At 36.6% G+C, this 24,531-nt stretch overlaps 4 protein-coding genes across 8 annotated transcripts; 2 read left to right on the top strand and 2 right to left on the bottom strand.

Moving 5' to 3' along the window:
- Positions 1–3,343: 3,343 nt before the first annotated feature.
- LOC147865566 (peroxidase 2-like) lies at positions 3,344–5,986 on the bottom strand. Its single transcript, XM_087318409.1, has 4 exons — positions 5,723–5,986; positions 4,535–4,729; positions 3,970–4,135; positions 3,344–3,878 (listed from the first exon to the last, which is right to left on the bottom strand). The coding sequence occupies exons 1-4, from the start codon at positions 5,969–5,971 to the stop codon at positions 3,463–3,465; spliced, it is 1,026 nt and encodes a 341-aa protein (XP_087174535.1). The 5' UTR covers positions 5,972–5,986; the 3' UTR covers positions 3,344–3,462.
- A 3,005-nt stretch (positions 5,987–8,991) lies between these two features.
- LOC147865567 (jasmonate-induced oxygenase 4-like) lies at positions 8,992–10,884 on the top strand. Its single transcript, XM_087318408.1, has 4 exons — positions 8,992–9,370; positions 9,481–9,728; positions 9,976–10,300; positions 10,429–10,884. Exons 1-4 carry the CDS (start codon positions 9,110–9,112, stop codon positions 10,657–10,659), a joined length of 1,065 nt encoding a protein of 354 aa, XP_087174534.1. The 5' UTR covers positions 8,992–9,109; the 3' UTR covers positions 10,660–10,884.
- A 2,757-nt stretch (positions 10,885–13,641) lies between these two features.
- LOC147865568 (E3 ubiquitin-protein ligase RGLG1-like) lies at positions 13,642–18,668 on the top strand. 5 transcript variants are annotated; one of them, XM_087318404.1, is made up of 11 exons: positions 13,642–13,824; positions 15,852–15,936; positions 16,919–17,062; positions 17,145–17,258; positions 17,345–17,442; positions 17,519–17,598; positions 17,667–17,772; positions 17,850–17,977; positions 18,074–18,209; positions 18,406–18,462; positions 18,544–18,668. In XM_087318404.1, exons 1-11 carry the CDS (start codon positions 13,672–13,674, stop codon positions 18,625–18,627), a joined length of 1,185 nt encoding a protein of 394 aa, XP_087174530.1. In that variant the 5' UTR covers positions 13,642–13,671; the 3' UTR covers positions 18,628–18,668. The 5 variants fall into 5 exon arrangements, with proteins under 5 accessions (XP_087174530.1, XP_087174532.1, XP_087174529.1 ...); XM_087318406.1 differs by having other exon boundaries at positions 13,760–13,824; positions 16,905–17,062; XM_087318403.1 differs by lacking the exon at positions 13,642–13,824 and adding an exon at positions 14,026–14,487 and having other exon boundaries at positions 15,839–15,936.
- A 567-nt stretch (positions 18,669–19,235) lies between these two features.
- On the bottom strand, positions 19,236–24,165 carry LOC147865569 (inositol monophosphatase 3-like). Its single transcript, XM_087318410.1, has 10 exons — positions 23,989–24,165; positions 23,027–23,077; positions 22,664–22,744; positions 22,487–22,590; positions 22,236–22,320; positions 21,640–21,694; positions 21,435–21,547; positions 19,725–19,825; positions 19,594–19,650; positions 19,236–19,454 (listed from the first exon to the last, which is right to left on the bottom strand). The coding sequence occupies exons 1-10, from the start codon at positions 24,163–24,165 to the stop codon at positions 19,355–19,357; spliced, it is 924 nt and encodes a 307-aa protein (XP_087174536.1). The 3' UTR covers positions 19,236–19,354.
- Positions 24,166–24,531: the final 366 nt, after the last annotated feature.

The raw sequence follows: 24,531 nt of genomic DNA on the forward strand, positions 1-24,531 counted from the left end.
TTGTGGTAGTTTGAGAGAGTTTTAAACCCTACCATCAACTAGTATGCAATGCCTTTTGGCATTTGCTTTCACTAACCAGATTGGAACTTTCATTGTGTTGGTCAAGTTTTGCTCCTTTCTAGCAATGTAACTTGAGCAAATAAATATTAACGCATCAATCTATGGAGAAGCTTTTGTTTATATTTCAAACTAAATATAACATTGTCTAACGTTTTTGTTTTTTGCTCAACAAGCCATCTATTTCGAACTAAAGCATAATGTTTGTTGTGACATGGCATGTAAAATGGAGGAAAGTGTATGGCTTGGATTCGAGACAAAAGCTCTACCAAAAGTCGGATTGATGTGGGAAAACTAATCACAAGGGTGCATAAGAAGCCTATGACGACAAGAGGCAATGTGGTCGTCGATCGTAGACTCTACGTTTAACTCAAGGATCACGCAAACACGATTCCTATTGGATTTCCCAACCATATGGGAATTCTTATGAACCAATATTTTTTTGTCATCTTCAACTATATGTAGTTTAGAAGATTTTATTGTAACTATGTGATTCACTATTGAACAAGGATTCCCAATTTTCAAATCAAAATTTTGATTTCCAAACAGAAATCTATCTTGCAATGCTTGCATTGTGGCACCCATATCTTAATAGGTTTCATGAAAAAGAGAAAAAGAAGAAGTGCTCATACACTAGTGAGTAATGGGAAACCAAGTTTCCACTATCATCGTGTTCATTTAATTTCTATTTCGTGTAGGAATTATCGTGTTAATATTGATCAACCTTGAGTAGTTTATGACACCACATGCCATGTTTGGTATTAGTGTATTTCATTGGAAAAGAAATTTATGTGTATCGAATTAGTCTACGTGCTTGATGGATAGTCATGGGTTTGTGGCATGGAGCCTCATCTAATAAAACTAATGTTAGGTTAAGAGTATGTTGAGAGTGTATAAGCAAAGGAAAGAAAATTTAAGCTTGTTATATTTTCATTACTAGAGTAAAGGGCAATCTACAAGGCAATTTAGGAAGGATATTGATCCATTGTTTTATAAAATAGCAAAATACTAAGCTTTAAAACATCTTCTTCTTTTAGTTAATGTATGTATTTTGAGATCCATTGTTTTTTTGCCATGGACAGAGGCCTGGAAGGGTATGTTGCTTAATCAGCGAATGCAATTATCTCCCAAGACGAGAGGCAACTAGTTTCCTTCTTTGAAATGGATGTTCTTGACAGATGCACAAACACCAAGACGAAATTTGACATCCAATAGATTTCTCTTGGGAATCGTCAGAGCATGGGAGGCCTGGAAGGGTATGTTGCTTAATCAACGAATGCAATTATCTCCCAAGACGAGAGGCAACTAGTTTCCTTCTTTGAAATGGATGTTCTTGACAGATGCACAAACACCAAGACGAAATTTGACATCCAATAGATTTCTCTTGGGAATCATCAGAGCATGGGAGGCCTGGAAGGGTATGTTGCTTAATCAACGAATGCAATTATCTCCCAAGACGAGAGGCAACTAGTTTCCTTCTTTGAAATGGATGTTCTTGACAGATGCACAGACACCAAGACGAAATCTAACATCCAATAGATTTCTCTTGGGAATCGTCAGAGCATGGGATGCAATCAAGATATTCTTACACAAGCATATGCCTGACACGTGGGATGATTGGATGAATCAAGCACTATTAGCTAATTCTCTCGTCGGGGATTCTGTTGGAAATGTATTGGGCCTTAGGACTCGTCTCGCTTGGGGAAAACTTGACAATGGGCCAGCAACATCAGTGAGATCCTCGATTCAATTTCAATAGATGCCAAATTTGGATCATCTTAAGGAGTTACACTCAGTATATGGGGCAAAACCAATGACAATGGAAATCTCACAATCCTCGACGCGACTTCGGCTAATGCAGGAGCATATCATATATGTGGTTTGGATGCCTTGTGAATGGCATGATGCTTTATGTCTAAGAATATTCCAACTCCTAGCTCAAAAGCAATGGAATAACTGGGGTGTTTCAACTTCAAGCACTCATTTGAAGGCATATTTGGACATGGATTTGGTCTTTCAAGGGACCAACCAAATATATTCTCTTCAGATGGCTTTTACTACATGCAACACTACCAATAGGTCAGTCACTGCAAGGAAATGTGGCAACTAGTCTTAGACAATAATGTTATTACGGTGACATGCAGGAAACTACCAAACATGCTCTCTGGTCATGCTCAATAGCCCAACATGTATGGAATAAAGTTTTTTTTTTTCAAACAAAAGATACACCTTGGTATTATAAAATCATTAGCAATACAAAAGTTGATGGTTGGTTCGATGAGAACAACAATAACACTAAAACAAAGCTAATGCCAACCATAAATCCATCCATCCATTCATGAGGAGAGAAGGACCTAAAAACAGGTATGGAATAAAGTTATTGCTTTATTCTTGACAATTAACGCAGGTTGCCTCTTCTCTTGGGGATCAACAGTATGGGGGTTCTCCATTCCAGTCTCTTGTTGTATGAAGCAAATGATGCTCTGGAGGCTATGACAGTCATCAACAGACATCTAATTACAGTCTCCCCTTTTTAGCAACCTCGCCAACAAATGCGTGCAACCCATGTATGGAAAACAGTATCTACAATTACATTATGGAAGTATCGTTGTAAAAGACGATATGAGTCCATAATTCCTCTTCTCTCAGATATATTGCCGGAATTATGGGGGACCTTATTGGCGGTTGTGCAGGGGCAATCTAACAATATGACAAGCTCTTCGGAGGTTGTTCTGAAGAAAAGGAAAAAAATGTTGCAATTATGGTGGAAGTTGCCTTTGTTCACAGTCTCCTCTAACGGACCGTTATGGAAATATCATCACCCCTGGTCCTTGCCCTGACCATTTCTTTCGTATATAATACTCTCTGATTTTACATTTTTGTAGCCCTTCGGCACTTTTCTTAATACTAATGAAGGAAATATTGTTGAGAAAAAAAGAAAAAAAAAGAGAGCTATATGGTCCAATAATATTATTTCGGCCGAAGAATCCTTACCTATATCACAACTCACCCTACGAGGATGCTATAGGAAGTAGCAATGCGCTATACCCTATATTGTCATCGAAAGCTTTAATTGCTTACTTATTTGAACTCAAATGACAATTACACAAAAGACAAGTAGAAAACCTATAAGAAACTTCATACATGAGCATGATTCACACATGCTTGTGTTGGTCCAAATAAAAAATGCCACAAATAACTAATGTTTGTTCAAATCTCTAGTTTCCTCAAGTTCTTTTCATGGGATCCTCCCGATTTGTAGATTTGTAGCAATCACCCGTATTTCTAGTTATTGGATATTTACATCGTTTATATCAAGTCGGATAACAATAAACATTAATTTCATATACATTCTAATTTTTAAGGCTAACAACTTGGAGTTTCAAATTTGAGGATGTACCAAATCTATTTAATTAGTCTTGAATTTTGGAGAGAGCAGTTTATTCTTATTTCTCCCTCGTCTCCAGTTAACACATTTATGTTGCTCATCTTTATCATGCTTTTTTTAAAACCTTCAAAGAATAAATCTTGGTTTTTTGCATATTGTTGCACCAATGATTTTGTGGTTGTGTCATTCATGATAGCTTCATCTGTAGCTAACAAGCCTCTGGCTTGCATCAAATCCTTGTAATAACTATTATCGAAAACCTCAACAGTAGCATCATCTAAAGGAACATGGTATTCATCATTTACTTTGAATGGTTTGCATTGTCTCACAAGCTCTAACCAAAAGCTCATATTCACATGAAGATCTATCTTGTGATTTGCCCCAATTCGTTGATTGAATGTCGAACACTTCGCAACTCCAATAGTGTGAGCACCTAAATGGAAGCAACTACCATGTTAGTATAAGGTCATACTTTTCTTGAGTAAAAGTACATAATTGAGTTTGATTGTGTAAAGCTTACTCACCAAGGAGGTTCACAATGTCTACCTTGTTTAGCCCTTTCCTTCCAAATATGTCAATTATCCCCGATATATTCAAACTAGGACTTGGAAGCTCGGCATTTGCTTTTGCCATTGATGAATTCGTACTATCTCTTCTACCTTTAGCTAAATCATAGGTAGGGCCACCTGTCTACCTTATTACATCTATTGTAAGCATTGGCCAAGAACACATACATGTATTTTGAATGTTCGCGCAATGATGTTTGAAAAATTAAATGTAATAAAGCTTTCCCCAATGCTTGCTTAAATTATTTGTTAGCAAATATATTCAATTTTTATTCAAAAAGATCATTACATCTTATAATTTAGATGTGCTCTACCTTCAATCTCAAAATTTTAAACTTCTTTTTTTAATATTTCAACTGCAATGTATTTTAATATTGTTTTTTTATCAAAAATTGATGCGCCTATTTGGGATTTTTATTTAATCGAGTGTCACATTAGTGCGACTCTGCCAAAAGTTTGATAGAAATCATATATCGATGCACCCAATTTATTATATAGCGGAACATGGGCGTTGATGCCTTACTTGAATTACTGCATGCCTAGCTGATAATGCAATAATATCGGCACATGAAACAGTCATTGGGCAAACACTTTCTAGTTTCTCTTTGATTTCATCTACAATTTCGAATCCTTTAAGGGAGTTTTTATTTGGGATTGCAAACTTCTCAGAGACACCATCATCCCAATCCGAGTTCAAGAGCACTGATCCATCACAACCCTATATAAATAACATTTCAAGAAGAAATATGAACCATGAACTTAGTTTCCAATAGAAAACCAACACAAATGTATATAGTTGGTTTTTACTACTATGGTTTCAACTGGGAAAACAATTTTTGAAAATCATGGGGTATTTAAGTAATGCTTAAAATTTGATGAGTATGCTCATCATCTTTTTAAACCGCTTGGTACGTTATGGTGAATATATGCTTTAAAACTATATGCAACACTTCATTATAGGCTTAACAATGACAATGGAAATAAGGTGACCATGGATAACAACTAAGTTAATCATATGGTGCTATGTAGATTTGATTTAGCATCGCAGTGCCAACCCCATCAATGTTTATATCAAGCGTCAATTGTACAACTACACTTGTATAGACATAGAAACTTGTATATATTATACATGAACATATGTATATATGATTTCTCCCCTCACATATGCTCTTTTTCATATGAATTATATGATGTCTACCATTACTAACACTAATTGCATCTTTATTTATCTTTTACATTGTTTAAATATAATATCTAACATTTTTCTTTAACTAAAAACCTAGCAAGAAAAGTTATTGTGAAACCATAGAATTGATGGTCAATGAGATTTACTTCAAGTTGAAATCTAGAAATGTGATGACCTACATTAATAGACCTTCGGTTTAGGACGTTGTTGCTTGATCTCATCAATAATGAGTTTGTCGTGCACGAAACTATAATTGTATTACTCGTAACTCATGAATTGTGTTAAGTTTATCTATTCCATTGGTGAAGACACTTGTTTAATCACTTTGTGAAATTGGAACAATTAAAAAATATAGTCAACATCTATTAAAATTACAAAAACTATAGTTACCATCTATTAAACTTACAAACCATACACAATGAATTCACTCGCTACAAGTTGTAGACATATCATTCACATATGTTGCTTAGTAAGCTAAAAAACAAATCATAAGATTGAATGTGATAGTGGTTACAATAAAAGTACCTGAACAAAGCAATCATGAAAGGCCAACCTAAGGAGTCCTGCTGCTTGAGATATGTTTGCAGCGAGAGTTCTAGTCAATGTGTCATTTATTATACTCTCAACTTGGGGGCACGAATCCTTATAAAACGCGTCGCTCAAATCACTAGGGGAGGATGCATTAACTCCATAGATCCACCAAGAATTCATATACACCATCACCAATAAGACTATCATTGCCATGTTATAATTACCATGAATCCTTGAGTCCATTCCACATTACCTATGTTTCAAAATTCCAACTTTTAGTGTGTTTACAACAGTCATGTCTGATACAAGACACTCTTCATAAATCTCCATTTTTATAATTATTCCCATTTTATACAATGTATATATATTTTCGTCGATTGGTTTCCTTTATACTTCATGAGTTGAATAGTACACAACTTATAGTATGTAGTTAGTTTCTAGCCTATCATATTCGTAACATTGATGTTCAAATCAATGCAATCATTTTGTACAATACCATATCCATCTTGAAATTAAATAAATAAGTAGCTTGTATTTGAAGCTTATCCATCAACTATTCGAAACTCATATGGCTTACATGATGTTATTCAATAATCAAGCTATACTCATACGGGGAGTTGTCTTATTGAGGTTTTCTTAAAAAACTAGCAAAAAGGTAAAAACAATATGTATGCAAAATAACGCAAGTAAAAGAATAGAGCATTCAATTCACAACTAACAATGTACATGAAAAACAAAAACTAACCAAAAGATCAATCAGACAAAAAATTCTCACCAAGTAAAAAAAATTCTCACCAAGGAAATAACAACTTGGATTTACCTCTTTTACAACTAGAACTAGAATGGATGAGGGGATGAGGGTAGCATAATTTTGAGATTTATGTGAATCTTTTAAATGTGAAGATAACCAAAATGAACTCACGAGGGAGAGAGAGAGAGAGAGAGAGAGAGAGAGAGAGAGAGAGGCTATCATGATTGGCATTTGGACATCATCTTAGTGTGTGCATTGTTTTGTGTGGAGTGAGAGAGATGGTCGAGATTTGTTTTGGTGGTAACTTGGTACTTTGGCATGCTCTAAGTATGTATCCGTGTGCATCACACACAAAATTTGTGTTGCTTGTAGTACAATGATGGTCGACATTGCATTGAAACAACAAACAGGGGTGCAAACACACATGCATATGTTTCTTAAAGCACGAACCTTGTTACTTTATCTTCTCTTTGTTTAGAGGGGCATCCTATGTTATAGGTACTAGAGTTTTCCTTATAAATATACAATACAATTAAAAATGGTTGTATTGTGAAAATATAAGTGCATATTCGTTATTCAAAAATAATTTTAAAGTGATCAAGGACGAGGAATTCTTGTACGGCATTGAATGCCCCACATAAGTAATACATGGGTGAGAACACTCCCACGGGAATCTACAAAGTAGGAATTGTGAGCTAAGATTTTCATGGGATCTACAAGTGGTTTGGCTTGAGTCGAGAGGGGCATTGAGATCAGGGATTAGGGAATATAGATTGTTCAATAACCAAAATTGAGTCACTACATTATTTTGAAAATGCTAATGATATTATTTGAACATTCCATTATAAATTCATACTCATACATTTTGTGGTTAAATTAAAGTGGAAGGAGCATTGAAAACACCACCAAAGTAATCCACTAGTAACAACTCGCCCACAGAATGTGGGAAATCGCAGCTAGTTTGGGTATACTTGAGAGGGTGGATCAAAATTCCAAAACAATGAATTTTTGGTTACCAAATAGATCGACCCAATTGTGCATTTTTTTGGCTCATCACTTAATTTTCACAACTATCATAACATGGTAGTTGGCTTGGATTGAGTTATGATGAGTGGGAACAATATCATAGAATGACAATGTTGGTCTCTAAAAACCAATGGAAACTAGAATGATAATTTCTTTTTCAACCCCATCTAAGAGTCCCATTCATTAGTAAACTATGCAATGCAACTAGATGAACAAATCCTGCCATCATGATATAAACTTGTAATGCATGTAACCTCCACATCCTTCATTGCATGCTAACTCTAAGTATACACACAAATGAAATAACATTTTTAACCGATGAAATTGAGCATCTTCAATATAGTAAAGTGCAATCATTTTCTTCTTACTTTTTTTAAAACATCCTCCCCATATAATTTCAATTGTATGGGAGTTTGTATTGGATTTGCTTCCAATTGTAATTGCTTAAAAAATTGCAAACCCTTTTTTAACATAAGCTTAACTTTGCATATTGAGAACAACATCTATGAACAACACATTCTAACCTTTTTGTCATCTTATATCAACCATTTCAATTGGTTTAACCACACCTATATCCATACTTTATTTATGTGCAATTATTTTTTCACGCATAATAATACAACATACTCGTTGGAAGTTCAAAGATAATTTCATACAAATATTTACTTAACTTAATTTAAAAGAACTAGAACATGATGGAAAAGTGTCACAACTCAAGAAAACCCATACCAATGTAGAATAACCCCAATGCAATCAACATCTATAAATTAATGTTAATGTTAAACATTGTGTATGAATATTAATATTGAGAACTTGTAGCCAAGTATGCTACAAATCATGCACATGAAGGTGGGTGTAATGCAATATTCACTTCTTTTGTCAATGGATTATGTGACCATTAGCACGTCAGTCATTATTGGCACATGCAAGCCTAGAGACTAAGACAAGGGATGTCATGACTCATGAGTTCTCCCTCACTTCATAGATGACATTTCTTTCCTTGTTTTTTTTTTACCTCCATTACAATTGTGCTATAGTCCATAACACTAATTCCAAGTCTGACGAGAAGATACCAAAGGTCATGAAAGTCTAGTCAACAATAAATGCATAACAGGCAAAACTCATTTTGGCCACATTGTGGATCTCGCAGTGATTTGTGAATAAGGTTGGTACCGGAAGGGTAGGAAGAAGAATAAGGGTAACATGGCTAAGGTTTAATTATAGTCAAACATGCAACATACATGGGTGTCTAGAGAGAGAGAGGGGGGGAAAGAGGGGGAGGGTTGGCCAAAGCACGTGACAGGGTGAGATATCACGTGATACATGAAACCTGAATTATGTGTGTAAAAAGGTTATTGACTTCACGTGCACCCTATTTCATGTAGCTCGTGGATACAACGCTATAGTAAGTACCAAGTAGTAGTAGAAGTGTGTGTGTTGATATATATATATATATATATGTATGTATGTATATATATGTGAAGTGTTGAGGTTGTAGAGAGATAAGTTGCTTCATTTCTTGTGCAAATTGAAGGTGTGTGTGTGTGTGTAAGATAGTGTCTTGGATCACCTCCTTGCCCTAGTGTATCCCATAGATCCATCCAATGGCCCCTTCTCTTCACCCTCCTGCTCCCAAACTCCTCGAGGAGGACCTCGTGGAGAGCATGGCCGGCAGCGTAAAGAAAGACCACATCCCCGAGAAATTCATACTCCCCGAGGAGCACCGCCCCGCGTTCGCGCTCACGAGGTGTAGCGACGAGATCCCGGTGGTCGACATGGCCGGCTTGGATGCGTCCGACCCCACAACACGCCAACGCACTCTCGCCATCATCCACAAGGCATGCCTCGAGTGGGGCTTCTTCCAGGTACCGCCCCCCGCCCCCCCCGGGGTGAAGATACGATCGAATGATCTATCTATCTATCTATGAATGTTTGGTAACCCTAAATCCATGATCATTCCTTTTTTTTCCCCTAGGTCCTCAACCATGGGGTTGATCCGGCCGTCATGAACACGATGAAGCAACAAGTGGAGGAATTCCTCCAGCTCCCCGTCGCGGATCGTGCCCCCGGTGGCATCCACAAAGGCGTAGCGAGCCAAGGCTATGGTACTGGCTATGTCAAGCCCGACACCGGAGCTCGTGACTGGCGCGACTACTTCCTCCTCCGCACCTACCCCGAGTCAATGCGTGACTATTCGACATGGCCGAATCGCCCGTCCTTCAGGTAGTACCAAGGTTCAATCCTTTTTCTTTTCTGTTTCTTTTTCAAGTTGTATAAAAAGATTATGCACACATAGGGATCCTTGTATTTGCATATGTGTTTTTCTTGAGGAAACATCGCGATCTAGGGTTGCATTTGCCCCCGGTTCGGTTCGGTTCGGGGCTAGCTAGCAATCCTCTACTTTCATTTGCATACATGGGGGCTCATCATGACAATCTTAGATCTAACAAGGTCTGCAAACATAATGTAGGGATGCCATCAACAATTACACACTTGAGATGAAGAAATTGTCAGAGAAGCTATTGGAATGCCTGTCCATCAATTTGGGGCTGCCACCAAACTACATCCAGGAGGCTCTTGGGGAGCTACACCAAGACTTGCTCATCAACCACTACCCACCATGCCCAAACCCTGAGCTCACAGTGGGTGCCAACAAGCACACTGACTTGGGGGGTGTCACATGTCTATGGCAATTGGAGGATGTGGTGGGCTTGCAGGTGCTCAAGGATGGGGAGTGGTACCCAATCAAACCACTAGATGGGGCATACATTATCAATGTTGCTGACATGGTAGAGGTAAATTTGAACAAGCTTTTCACTTTCCTTTTTTAGTGCTTCCCATTAGGGTTTACATTTAAGTGTGAAAATAACATATAAACCGCATTTAATAATGTCTTGTCATTTGCTCGTTTTACACACCAAAGGTGGTAAGCAATGGCATCTACAAAAGCATCCAACATCGGGCCGTTGTCAACACAACGAGACGCCGTGTTTCGATTGCGGCCTTCTACGATTTACACCCCGATGCCGTGATCAAGCCGGCCCCGCAATTGGTCACCCCCGACCGCCCCGCGCTCCCACCCATCCGATTCTGTGACCATGCCATGAAGCTCGCCATTGAAACCGACAAGATTGGAGACAAGGTCGTAAATTGATCATGATCACATGTAGTCTTGGTTCAAGCAAGCAAAACTCTCCCCTCTTCCCCCCCCCCCTCCTTAATGAATAATAATAGGTGCAATTATGGCACCATCTATAATGGTAATGCAATTGTAATTAGGGTTTGTGTTTATGGGTTTGCAAGGGTACTCCTAATTGAAAACCACAACATCTTTTTTTAACAAAAAGTCAAACATCTGTTTTGGATGCCTTTGTATCAATCCAAGATGACGACGCTTCTTAAAAGGGTGATAAAAAAACAATTTCTTGTGAGTAGTGACCACTGATATTAAGACGCCCGAGACATTTGATTTTATATGAACCCAAATATCGATCCTTGAAACATTGAAGTTAGACACTACATGACAAACACATCGATGACATTTTGCGTCCTTATTTATGCCTCTTCAAATTTGTGAGAATGACGCAAATGCCTAGGCCCCTAATTACCAATTACGTTGATTCATCTTTTTGTATGGTAGTGTAACTTAAAAGGCATTAATAATATTTTCGTTAATTATATAATAATGATTATGTAATTGTAAAGCTTGTCTTGCAACGTTAATGCCATTGGTTAAAGTCTCTAACCATGGGTTTGATGTTGCATTCACTTAATTAGGGTTTTCAATTGTGATGAACTCTCAATAGCTTTACTCTAAGATGATGCACACAAACATTTTGTCCACAAGAGAAGGAGAAAAGGTTAAATGATAGAAAAATTAATTTGCTATCTAACAATTATGCAATGAGTTACATATTACATTGCATCTCTAATTCAAAGATATATTTATGCTTGTTCACAAATCCGTAGATTATTTTTGTATTTCCTTGAAATTGTAGTGTAAATAAATGCATGTTAATGAAGGTTAAGTTACGTCTTATATAACGTGTGAGGCATGTACTCAACTCCGTTTGAGTGTCATCTCCGGTTGTCTACACGGTAATGAGTTACTGATTATGGTGTCAAAATTGAGATTTGTTATTTGGAATGCATGATCAAAACCCACGAACTTGACCATAAAATATGTAAATGAAATAAAAAGCATGTTAATGAAGGCCAATTCATTTCATGTAGCATGTAAGACACATCTTCAATCCCATATGAGAGTAATTTTGGGTTTGGCACATGATAATGTGTCAATTTTAGTTTGTTGTTTGGAATGTGCGATGTCACTAAGTTCGAACATATGACGTTCACACCAAGTTACTAGGCGCGTCAAAAGAAATCCCAAATTGTTTTGCTTTATTCTCTTCGTGTTAAGAGTCCTTATTCTTGATATAATCATACTCTTCTCTTGTGCATACTTTACAATTATTTTAAGGTAGGAAACAAAATCTTTGAGTGGGAGAAAAATGATGATGGAGACATAAAGTCTTAAAATTTGTTATTTAGGTACATACATGCATGCATACATACATACATACATACATACATAGCCCTAAACATTAACTTGAGAAGGAAATTTACTTGGCGATTTATTGATTAGAAAACATATGAAATAGAATCATATAAGTATGTATGAAACCAACATAAATTTTCTCGGGCGAGAGGAAAGTAACAGGGTTCACTTTAGATTATCACTACATACTTCATTATTATTTTTATCCTTTTAATAACTTTTGTGACTTGTAAGTGCTGAACTTTTGGTCAAGTTCGTGGACTCCATGTAGTACTTGGTTTGATTATCCTAGATAAGACACCATATGATAAACTATAAGTAAGAAATCCATGATTCTTGGAACTCAATATTGATCCATGAGTCACAAGAGATGGTCGATACTCAACATACCAACAATTGTCAACTTATAACAACAAATGTATGATTGACCATTGGTGTTAAACGTGTGAATCTTTAGAGCTAGGAAGAGTGATGACGAAGACACTTCATACTTAGGTAGAATGTGGAAGACCATATTAATGTGATGGTGTAGTGGTGGAATTTTAGTGGTCTTAGATTTAGATTGAAATCAATGGGACTTGCATTGCACTAACTGTAGTAAGTATCCAAGAATGTACACCAAGACCATTATACCATTGGTTAGGAAAACCTGTCCTCCTAAAAGTTGTTGTTACCAAAACCATTTCCCACAATCCAAGGTTGAAAAGTTTTAGCTTTGTATTATAAAAGGAAATCCCTCTGTTCGTGGCGATGAATTGACCTTGTGGACCACATTTGCCTCTAGTCAGTGAAGCAAAAGTATGGTTGTTAATGATAGTTTGAAAACGCTAATATAAGTAAACTAATTGTTTTTTCTCAATAATCATGTCGTCGCTTTCCTTGCAATAGACAAGCAGTCAAGTTATTACACTAATTTCTTTTTTGAAAAATGGTGTTACAATCTCACTTTCGACAAAGCCGATTGGTTTGAAAATTGTGGGCATTGTTGTGTCCTAAGATAAACAATAATTAAAGATGTTGTCCTCGAGTTTCCCATCTAGCAACCCCAATCAGGTTGTGGTTGGTCAAGCGAGTGATGTGTGGGAGGTCACAGGGTCTTCTTCAATGACATGAACAAAAGGCAAAAGCGAAAGAAGAAGGAGAAGGAGAAGGAGAAGGAGAAGGAGAAGAAGAAGAAGAAGAAGAAGAGCAATAGGAAGGTTGTGAGACTAAGATCTGTGTTCGTGCTGGGACTAGACGGACATGTGGACGATGAGGAATCGAAGATAGTGTGTGTGTGTATGGAGTGATGGCAGGCAGAAAGGAAGGTTCAAGGAAGTTATGTAGTTGGCTTAAAGGAGCACTCACTTGGCAATGGGGTCATATGAATACATATATTTGGAAAGGGAAACATGGAAGGAAGGAAGTTTCAAGGAAGTTTATGTACACATAATAGTTGGCTTAAGGAGCACTCATTTTGATTTGGCCATGGGCTCATATATGTACATAATCTGTGTATATATTTAAGAGTTACCATGGTGATGGGGTTAAAAGTTTGAAGAGTAAAAAAAAAAAAAACACAGACAGAGTGACAGACAGAGAGAGTAAGAGAGAGCGAGCGAGCCAGCGATGGGAGCTTTTATATCATTGTTCGCCAAGGGGGCTCGGAAACGACGTCCTGGATACTCTCCTCCTCCTCCTCCTCATTCTCGCCCCGCTTCCATGCCTTCCCGGATAGGAAAATACTCATTCATTGGCGACAATTTCAGTAACCTGGACCAGGTAGAGTCTCTGCTGCTGGAAGAACCTTCTCCCCTTTCCTTAATCCCTCTTTTAAATGGTTTTTTTTTTTTTTTTTTTTTTTTTTTTTTTTTTTTTTCTTTTTTGCGAGAGATTTCGTCTATCTGGTTCGATCTCTTCTAGTCTTTTGATCGTAGGTAAGAAAAAAAAAAAGAAGTCGAAAATTGTTTGCCTTCTGGAGCTTTGGTTTCTTTGCTGTTGCAGGGGTTAAAATGTTTCCACAATTTGGCAGATCCTCTCCACATAGTCTCTTGTACATGAAATAAGTAGTCTTTATGGATTCGTTCTCGTGTATGCAACAGAAGTTTTGCATTATATATGAAACAAGGAAATCCTCTAAGGAGTTATGGGACAGTCATGCCTTTTTTTTACATCACTAAGAATGGATTTCTACAATTGGATTTTTATAACCAAACAAGCAGGTTAATAGAAGCATTTATAATGACAATACAAGTTACTTTGGAGGTCAAATATGACCTATGAAACCAAAAATATAATGTTTTTATGTAATGTGAAAATGAGTAGCAATTCTCAATGTTCAAGAACTTTATTAATGAATGTAATGATTGGGAGTGCACATTGTGAATGTCTGAGGATTGGGTTCGGTCGAAAATGTGGAGGAAGCATAGTCGAATATAGTCAAAGGTAGAGCATTGTATCAAAGTGTGATACTCAAAATCCCGAACTTGTTTAGGACAAAATGTGCATAATGGAATAGTCTCATCGCTTGTGCTCGAATGTTCCATCCCTTATCGAAGCAAGCTTTTGGCTCTCAAATTTGTATGCATGCAAAACTTTTCCAATGCTCTCACAAGTTTTTTTGCATCTTCTAAAGTATTTGTGAGAACCACATTATCTATATATAACAAAAGTATGATGACTACATAGTCATTGACAACTTCTTTAGTGTCTTCTTCCTTTAGAAACTTGGCAACCTTTTGTTCTAATTTATCAATGCATAGACCAAGTAAAGTTGGTGAGAATGGGGATCCTCGCTTAATACCAACAGTGCTATTGAAAAATCGGAATTTCTATTGTCCATATGCACATAAGGTACCATATCAAAAGTTTCGAGAAATTGCAAGCATGGAACTTTCTCATTGATTTGCAATCTTAAATTCATTTGGTACCACAAGTCTTTCCATGTGCCTCCAAAGCTTTCTTGAAGTCTAAGAAGCAACAATTTAAACCCTTGCTTCTCAAGCGACTTATTTCTATTAACACTCAAAGAGTGATAAGGTGATTGATGGTGCTATGATGTTTCTAAAACCAGCTTGTTTGTAAGCCCTCTCACCATTTTTTTCAGCCCCATGAACTTATCTTTGATTCCATTACACATCTAGAATAGAATAGGTTTTTTATTGTCCACGAGGAGTCCGATTTTGACCTATTAGACCAAATAAACATTTTATCTTGTATGTGACTCCGTAAGAATGGGGTCTCTAGTGTAGTACATATGTGTGCATTATTTCCACATTGATTTTTTATTATAGCCACAGAGAGAGAGAGAGAGAGAGAGAGAGAGAGAGAGAGAGAGAGAGAGAGAGAGAGAGAGAGAGAGAGAGAGAGAGATCAAATTGGAATATGTGTAATGATTTCATGTTTGATAATAGACATGGGGTGAAAGCCTATATAAAGAGGCTTAAAGGTATTCGCATGTGGAATTTTTGGATGTTAGAGCATGTGGGGATCATTTCCTCAAATGCATATTCAGGTTTTTTAATAGCATTACAGAACGTCCCTCTCCCTACATAGGCATATGATATGTATAGGAGACTACGAAGTGTTGTAACTAAGTGGATTTTACATACAATTAATATAATTGTGTGCTTTTACCGAGAGAGAGAGAGAGAGAGAGAGAGAGAGAGAGAGAGAGAGAGAGAGATTGTATGAAATGTATACATTTTTATGAAAAAAAGGAAATTTCATTGAAGGTAATACATTTATGCATTTTTCTGTATTATATGAAATACATACCTCTTTTCGAAAAAAGAAGAATTTCATGGCAGGTAACAGATGCACTTAGAGAAGCAGGTCTTGAGACATCAAACTTGATTGTTGGCATTGACTTTACAAAGAGTAATGAATGGACAGGTAGGTGTATTAAAACAATGGATAAAGTGGTTCCTTGATAGTCACTTTCTATTAAGAGATCTTAAGTTCAAACTTTAATGTGATGCTGAAGTCTGAAGTGAAAAAGATTGACATTAAAATCAGCATTTAAAAGTTAATGCTTCCTCATTTGTTGTCTTCTGCAACAGAATACAGAATTCTTATTAATAGCAAACATTTACATGTCGAATTTCACTACAATTTTTTATTTGAAGAATACTTGACAATAACTAGATCACAGGAATTATAATGATCTCACAATTTGTTATTATAGGCTTCTTCTTGTGTACACTATATACTGGAGAGAAGTGTAGACTTTGCAGTGCAATAGGTTCCATCAGAATAACGGAGGATATCGAACCTATACCTAGAAAATCTGAATGCCACAAGCAATAATATTCATTTTTCACCGTAAAGAAATAAAAAGACTTACAAACTAAAGTTAAACCACTTCTCTTTCATCATTTATGAACGTGCTTTTAGGTGCATGTTCACAGCACAATAATGTCTATAAATAAGTGTGTATACACACATGTATGTATGCATATCTATCTCACTACTCACAAATGTGCACGTGTCTCTGTCTATATACATGGGTATATATATGTTGCGAGGCATGAGGGTCTCTGAGGGCTGCATGCTAGTGCAGTGCTTGAAAGAGGCTTAATTTTGACAAAAAGCATAACATCTTTCCAGTAAACATTAGTTTTGCAGAATGTGGAATGGGGGTGAGGAACAGAAGCATGTGACTATACAGTGAGACACGGTCTCTTAGGAGCAGAGTCCAAAGATGGCCACCCTGTGTGGTCAGGCTTTTTGAACAATCAAATGATGTTCAAACTAAATTCTAATGTCTCTGAATTCTTAAATGCTTTTAACGTTGACAGATGAAAATTAGATTTTGGAATTTTCTTGGGATTTTGATCTTATCTAAATTCATATTTTTATAGATTCTTAAATGCAGGAAAACATTCTTTTAATGGACGAAGTCTTCACTCAATTAGCAGCACAACCTTGAATCCATACGAGCAGGCTATCGAAATACTCGGAAAGACCTTATCTAAATTTGATGATGACAATCTGATTCCTTGCTTTGGTTTTGGAGATGGTTGGAATCAAAGTTCATGTATTATTGAATTGCTTAAATGCATGAAATGTTTTTCATTTTGTTTTTATATTGTTTGTACCAGCCACTACATCTGATAAGGCTGTATTCAGCTTTTATCCTAATGAAGCTCCTTGTAAAGGGTTTGAAGGTGTTTTGGCCCGATATAAAGAAATAGTACCGCATATCCATCTTGCTGGTACGAAGAAAAAAAATGTATACCAGATGTTTTCCTGTTACCTTTTCTTAGTGGTTGTAAGATGTAGCGTTGAGCAAATTACGTAGGGCCAACTTCATTCGCACCAGTCATACAAGTTGCAATGAATGTTGTAGAACAAAGTGGAGGGCAATATCATGTTCTTCTAATAATAGCAGATGGGCAGGTTAGGTGCTTATAAGATCTTATCAAACAAAATAGATTTTCGCATAATTTCTTCATATATCTTATTTATTTTCCAGGTTACTAGAAGTATAGACACTTCCCTAGGAAACCTGAGTTCTCAAGAGATAAAGACAATTGATGCAATTGTGCAGGCGAGGTAGTAGTAGTCCATGATGTAATCTCTTTTACATGGTTAGGAATCTTACACTGTTGTTTTATCCCTAGTGATTATCCATTATCAATTGTATTGGTTGGAGTTGGTGATGGTCCTTGGGATACGATGCAGCAATTTGATGATAATATACCAAGAAGGACGTTTGATAATTTTCAGGTAGTTTTCCTAAACTGCCTGTCTTTGTTTTTAATTCAAGTAAATTGCTGACATGCGGATTATTTATCAAACTGCAGTTTGTAAATTATACCAATATTATGTCAATGAAAATGGATTCCGCACAAAAAGAGGCTATGCTTGCACTTAGAGCACTCATGGAAATACCCACACAATACAGGGCGACATTGGAGCTTGGACTTTTAAAGTAAAATGGAATTAAAAATGTTTTGCTATTTTTGATGACGATGGCAGGTTTTGCTTTTGATAAGTCATTTTATGCAAATGACAAAATATATTACAGTCGGACATTTGGAAAGCAACGTCGAGGAATCATAAAACCACCACCAGTTAATATTCCACAATTTGACGGTGTTCCAGCATTAAATAATTTAAGGCCTGAAGAAGCTAAAGCTACTGAAACATCATCGGAAAGCCAAGTATGTAGGAATGATAAGTGCTGATGATTTAATACTAGGTCTCACAATGATTTAGTGGCTACCATGCTCCTTACATAATGATATAGTAGTATATAGTGGCCACCGTGCTCCTTACATAATGATACAGTGGTCAATGTTTTTGTTTACATGTATGATTTAATGGTCACTATTTTTCCTTCGTTTGCATAAAATCTAGTGTTGCCCAATATGTGCTTCGGGGCCGAAGGATATGGCATTGGGGTGTGGCCACCAGGTAGTGCCATTTTCTTTTTAATTTTGAATTATAAAATTATTAAGATTTCCCATTTTCCAATTCCTTGTATTGCTTTTACAGATATGCCAACAATGTGCAGTCAATATCAGCAATTGTCCATTTTGCAGAACATTGATTACCACCAGGTTGCATCTTTATGTATGAAGGATTTTATCAATTACCTCCAGGTTGCGTATTTATGTATAAAGGACTTTACAGTCTCCCAATCTGCTACATATTTACAACCTTGGTTGTCTACAAATGTATGTAGCAAAACTGTCATATTGTAAACCTTCCTTTATATAGGCTCAAATAAAACCACTGAATGCAGCTTGAAATTATATCATTCTAAGCTATAATTGTCCATGTTATTCAATCTGCAACATCTTTATAATATTGTAGGCTCACATAAAACCATCGAATGTAACATGACATTATCCATGTTATGCTCACATCCAACAATAAATTGTTTAAAGCTTTTAGTAACCTTGCAACGGTTGAAAACAATCCATTTTTATTGCAATGCATTCTCAAGTGGAATGCAATATAAATTATATAAGTTTCAGTGCACCTCCAAAAGTTGAAAATAATATCTATTTCTATCATTGGGCTCTACTATCAGGAATGCCATGCAGTTGGCTGATATATAGTTTGATTAGATAAGAAGGAACTTAGTCCTTTGAGACACCCATAAATAGTGCACTGCATTTATGATGCCTCTCCCTAGTGAAAGAATGTATGTAGCATTCCTCGATGAATGTAGATGACTCTGATGTAGTAAAAGGGCCATTTATTTCTTTGAAACAGAATTTGCAGAAAATGGATCAGTACAACCAAAATTCCATCAGATGGAACAATTTCTCCATTTTTGGATTCCAAATGTCTCAAATCACTATAGAAAACTTTCCCTTAAAGCTTCAACAAAGCTGTCCTTAAGAAATCCATTTGATGCTGCAATACGTTGTGATCCAAGATCAAATGCTCCTCCAGAACTGTTGAAATAATTGAATATTACTGAAGTTATGACTGAACGATAATGTTGAAATAATTGCATATTACTGAAGTTATGACTGAATGCTAAGTAAGAGCAGACTTCTACACAGTTCCTAAAGAAATAGTGGTGTGACTTACGGACTGAAGACCTTCCCGCCTGCCTCTTGCACAATAACCACTCCAGCAGCAACATCCCTATCCAAGAAACCAACATTAGGATATAGACATAACATGCTTCAAAGATATATGATCTGTCTCCAGAAGAATACCATGGGCCCCCATAGCCAAGTTCGTAGAAAATGTCTAGCCTCCCACAGGCAACACCACATAAATTCAGTGCGCATGATCCCGTCATGCGAAGAGATCGAATCTGTTGAACAAGGCCATATATATACAGTAGACAAGATGAAACCATGAGAGAGGTAAGAGTTAGTGTGACTGATTACAAATTTTAATAGCAAGGTGAGTGTATTGCATTGAGTATAACTAAAATCGGAAGATATGGAGACATGCACTCCTGTAATCTTCAAAATACTCTCTGAACAGAATTGCAACACTATTAAATTATGCGGCCCAAGACTGTTCCATTTTACTCACCAATTTATCTAGCATTATTCAATATCTACATATTCCACTGCTGAAACGTATGTACTGGTTGTAAAGTTACTCTGCTGGGATACTCGTGGCCTCTTGCCAAGCACTCATGGACCCACTAATCCATTTTTGTTCTGGAAAATTTCTGAGTTTGTGTATTACTTCATAGACACATTGCCACTTTTTATACGCTTTCAAATATCTAAAAAAAACTGCAGCTCACCAACTCTCTATTTAAATCTTTCAATCTGTCATGGCCCTCTGATCGGAGTAACAAACTAGTGATAAATAAGATTACTCATAAAGGAGTACCATGAATACTGAGGAGCTCCTTGTGTAGTTACTCTCCTGATACTTACTTATATATGAAACAACAAGACAACAACAATGATCCAAGTACCAACAATCACATGGCAGACATTGAAGAACCGCATATTGATGTATCAGCCTCATCACTGATTGAAGAAACATTCATGATATTTTCTTCAGCAGACCCCATACACAATGTGTCCAAGAATCCATTAGTTCATGCCTTCAGCCGATTCTAAACACATTTGTGTAATCTTAGTCAATTTTGGACAATTCATCAGACTTGTTCCCTTTGGAGCCATTTCACCAACAATCTGGTTATCGATGACTTTAGATGTCACTTTGAGATGGTAGTGAGTGTTAGTCAAGCAATTTACCTACCAATGCCACCTTTCCATAGTCACAAGCATATATTTGGACTAAAATGACCATTCCCGTTATGACAAAGGGTCAAGGAATGGTAGTCTATTCTTATACCCAGGTATCAGTTAAGGAATATTAAAAGGTAATAGTCAGAACAGAAGCTTGAAATTTTTATATCCGTTTTAAAAATCTCCCTTCAAACTAATCATGGATACTTTGTCTAGGCTATGGCTCTTCAAGACAAACCCCTTTATATGCAGTTCAGACTGCATTTCTGCCTCGTCTATAATTGTGGAAGATTGCAGTTTTCAAACTTCTGTGGATGATCTAGCCAGAAAATCTTTTGCTCCAACAATCTTACTTGAGGATGTTTGTAACCTTTCATCTAATTTGAGCGAATCGCAATTCCCACCTCTTTCATGGTGTCACCTGTTCTACCTCAGCATCACTGAACGAGCTAGGTAAGGATCTTGAACCCTCTTAAGCATGAATGCCTCATGTCTCCTGAGACACAGTAGTTCCAAACCCTAATGTTTTGACCTAGATATGATACACTTTACAGAGTTTTACTTATGGATTATGTCCGTTGATGAGTTTTGTCACTTCCTAATCTCTATTATTTCAACGTCAGTACATGGTTTTTTTGTATAGAAAAAAGGTTGAATAAATCACTGCACTAAGGCATATGTTCAAGTCTTATGCCTATAATGTACCTTATAAAGAAGACCATTGATTCGGTTAGTAGTAGCATCCACTGTCACTTGGTCCCTTTTTGTACCTATTTCTGATGCAAGAAGAGCATTGCCCATGTTTTCTTGTAGAGATGCTGTTCTCTCAAATAGATCCATTTATCAGCAAAAAGATCTAAATAACAGTGTTAAACAGGAAAAAGGAAGCCAAATGAAAAAATGGAGGAACCTGATATTGCATTTCCATTCAAAAACGCTCCTTTCCCTTTCACTGCAGTAAAAAGCTGCAATAAGAAGCCAAACAATATTATGCTAACGATGTATATTTCAGATGGGGAGCAAAAAACCTTATTATTTCAGCAATGTATCCTTATTATTTCTCCAAGTTTATTATTAAGGTTTACTACCATGCTACACTTGACCTGCAAAATTCTATAGCTTATCATGATGCATATGAACAAAGAAATAGCAAAAGTCTTGAAAGATAGATTTGTTTCTTTCATCCATATAAATGCAAGCAAATATCCTATCAGAACATGCAATACACCTTTTTCGGCAATAGTGCGTTATTATTCTGCGTTTATGCAGGTAAACTGCAAGCAGTTTGTGATATGAACAATCCTAAAAGCACATGCAACACAGCTTTGTCAATAAAGAGAATATCATCATGTAAAAGGATGAGCTAATCTCTTAGGCTTGGTAAGACCTAAACACCAAAAATAACTCATGCATTTCAGTTCATTCAAATTACACATTGCATTCAACTAAATATCAGCTCCATCTCACTTAGTATAACCATAGAATGTTCAAATTATCATATAATACCTCATTGATTATCGGGTTGTATACAACTCCAACCACTGGTTCTTTATCAATTGCTAATCCAATTGATACGCAAACAAATGGAAATCTATCAAATATCGAAACACAATATCACATTAGACTCTCTCTCCTCGCCTTTTCATCTCATAATGGGTAACTGTATTAATTAATTACTATGTTGCACAAAAAAATTAGAGACGTTGCACGCAGCTGCGCACTCTAGAATGGGAATCAACGACAATGCATTGACTAACTTGTGTACAAAATTGGTTGTTCCATCAAGAGGATCAACAATCCAAGTTGGTGCATCTGTAAGTTCAAATGCCCCAGAGATCGCTGATGTTTCTTCTCCAATAAACTGCCATGGGTATCTAACATTCAAGCAACTATTGCTGCAGTACGAACAAGGAACCTCCGATGAAACCATTTACCTTATGATCAGGGAAATTGTTTGAAAGGTATTGGAAAACCAAACTCTCACAAGCCTTGTCAGTCTCAGTCACAAGATCAACCTGCATAATGATTCTGATTAAGGGCATTGGCAGTTTTTAAAAAAACTAAAAAAAGGTTATTCTTCTTGCAAGGAATTCATCATCATGCACAAGAAAACACTGAAATTCTTGAACTAAATCTTCTGCAGGAGATTCTCATTATGTAGCTACTATAGTGTAAAGAACTTGTATCATACTACAGCCACCAGCTCATCTCTCCAGATTCAACCATTTCGATGGAGCTATAACAATGTACTAATATTATAAATTCTGTTCTAACATAAAACGTGGATTTTTTCTTACCTTTCCTTTGTGCTCCACATTCTTTGCTCCATAAAAATTGTCTACAATAACCTGGACATGTGAGTGCAGACAACCATCATTTACAAAATTATCAAAAGGAAAGACCAAAGACAGGAAGAAGATGCCTATAAAATCAGAACTAGAAACAGAGTGCGGAGAATCAGTGTTTATAAGAAAAATAATTTGCAAAATGATATTGAAAAATGATAAAAAAGAATCCAATGGCAGTAACAAGACGCCTTGAAAACTTAGCCTACAAACATTGTGCAGAGAATCAGTGTTGATAAGAAAAATAATTTACAAAATGATAAAAAGATACGGCCAAAGGAAGGAAGAAAGCGCCTTTAAAACCTATTTTAGAAACAGAGTGCAGAGAGGTGATTTGTCTGGTGTCACCTAAACTCGAAACTCATTGAAGATCCAGAATTTACCAATAAAAAGATAAGGCCAAACGTAAGGAGATACGTATAACATAATGGAATGAAGAAAGTCAGCCTTTAAAATGTCAAAGGCAACTGCTGCAACTTAAATCTAGAAAATAATCACAATTTACAAGATCAAATAAGAAAGAGGACATGTTCTGCCATAGCTTCACCTAGAAACGGAGAGCAGAAAATCAGCATTACTTAACAAACATCGAAGAATAACGTTCAAAAGAAAGGAGAGATTTTCTGCAAAAGAAAACTTTAACCTGAGGAAACAATTAACCCCTACGGGAAAATACGAAGACAAAACATGCCGAAAGAAGGAACTTAGCTTTGTCTGCTACAACTTAAACGTAGAAACGCCGTAACAATAAATCAGCAATTACAAGAAAGATAGAAGACAGAAAAAAGAATACGATAGTTTGTCTATTTGCAATAAGTTCAGCCAAGAAACAGAATGAAAACAGAAGATCAAAGGTTTGCACATGTCAAAAGAAGAAGAAAGAGATGAGAAAGCGAAGAGTGTTGTTTGCTTACGTTTCCAGCAATCTTAGCAGCTTCGACTGCGACGGAGAGGAAGCGATCCATATCCATGTTAGCAGTTGAAAGAGAGGGAAAGAGATCCTTCTGCAGAGCCGGGAGTGGAGGAAGGAGGCGATGGCGATGGTGGAGCTTGGAAGGATATGGCACAACGAGGCAGAATATACTAGCCATATATACTGAGTAAAGAAATTATATGTATGTATGTATAATGTATGTATATGTATAAATGTATATGTACGTATAAGTTTATGTATACAGTATTTATCTATATGATATATCTATAAGACTATATGTATATCATATATGTATATATATCAATTTTCTTTCCCACATCATGACTCATCTCGGCCACATGTGGTAGAGAATTTCTTCTTCGATGGTAGATGGGAGTCCGGTCGCCAATCACCCGTGATGATGCCTCTTGTGCTTTTCGCCTACACAGTCACTTGATTGTTCTGTAGTATAGAATGTGTATAGGCTTCTCCGAGTGCTCATTGGTAACTTGCAGTTTCTGTGTTTTGCATGATGACTTTGCCG

Source organism: Azolla caroliniana, unplaced genomic scaffold (genome assembly GCF_043228905.1).
Source record: "Azolla caroliniana isolate FFs.n. ecotype wild unplaced genomic scaffold, voAzoCaro1.0.p SCAF_4, whole genome shotgun sequence".
NCBI classification, from domain to species: domain Eukaryota; kingdom Viridiplantae; phylum Streptophyta; class Polypodiopsida; order Salviniales; family Salviniaceae; genus Azolla; species Azolla caroliniana.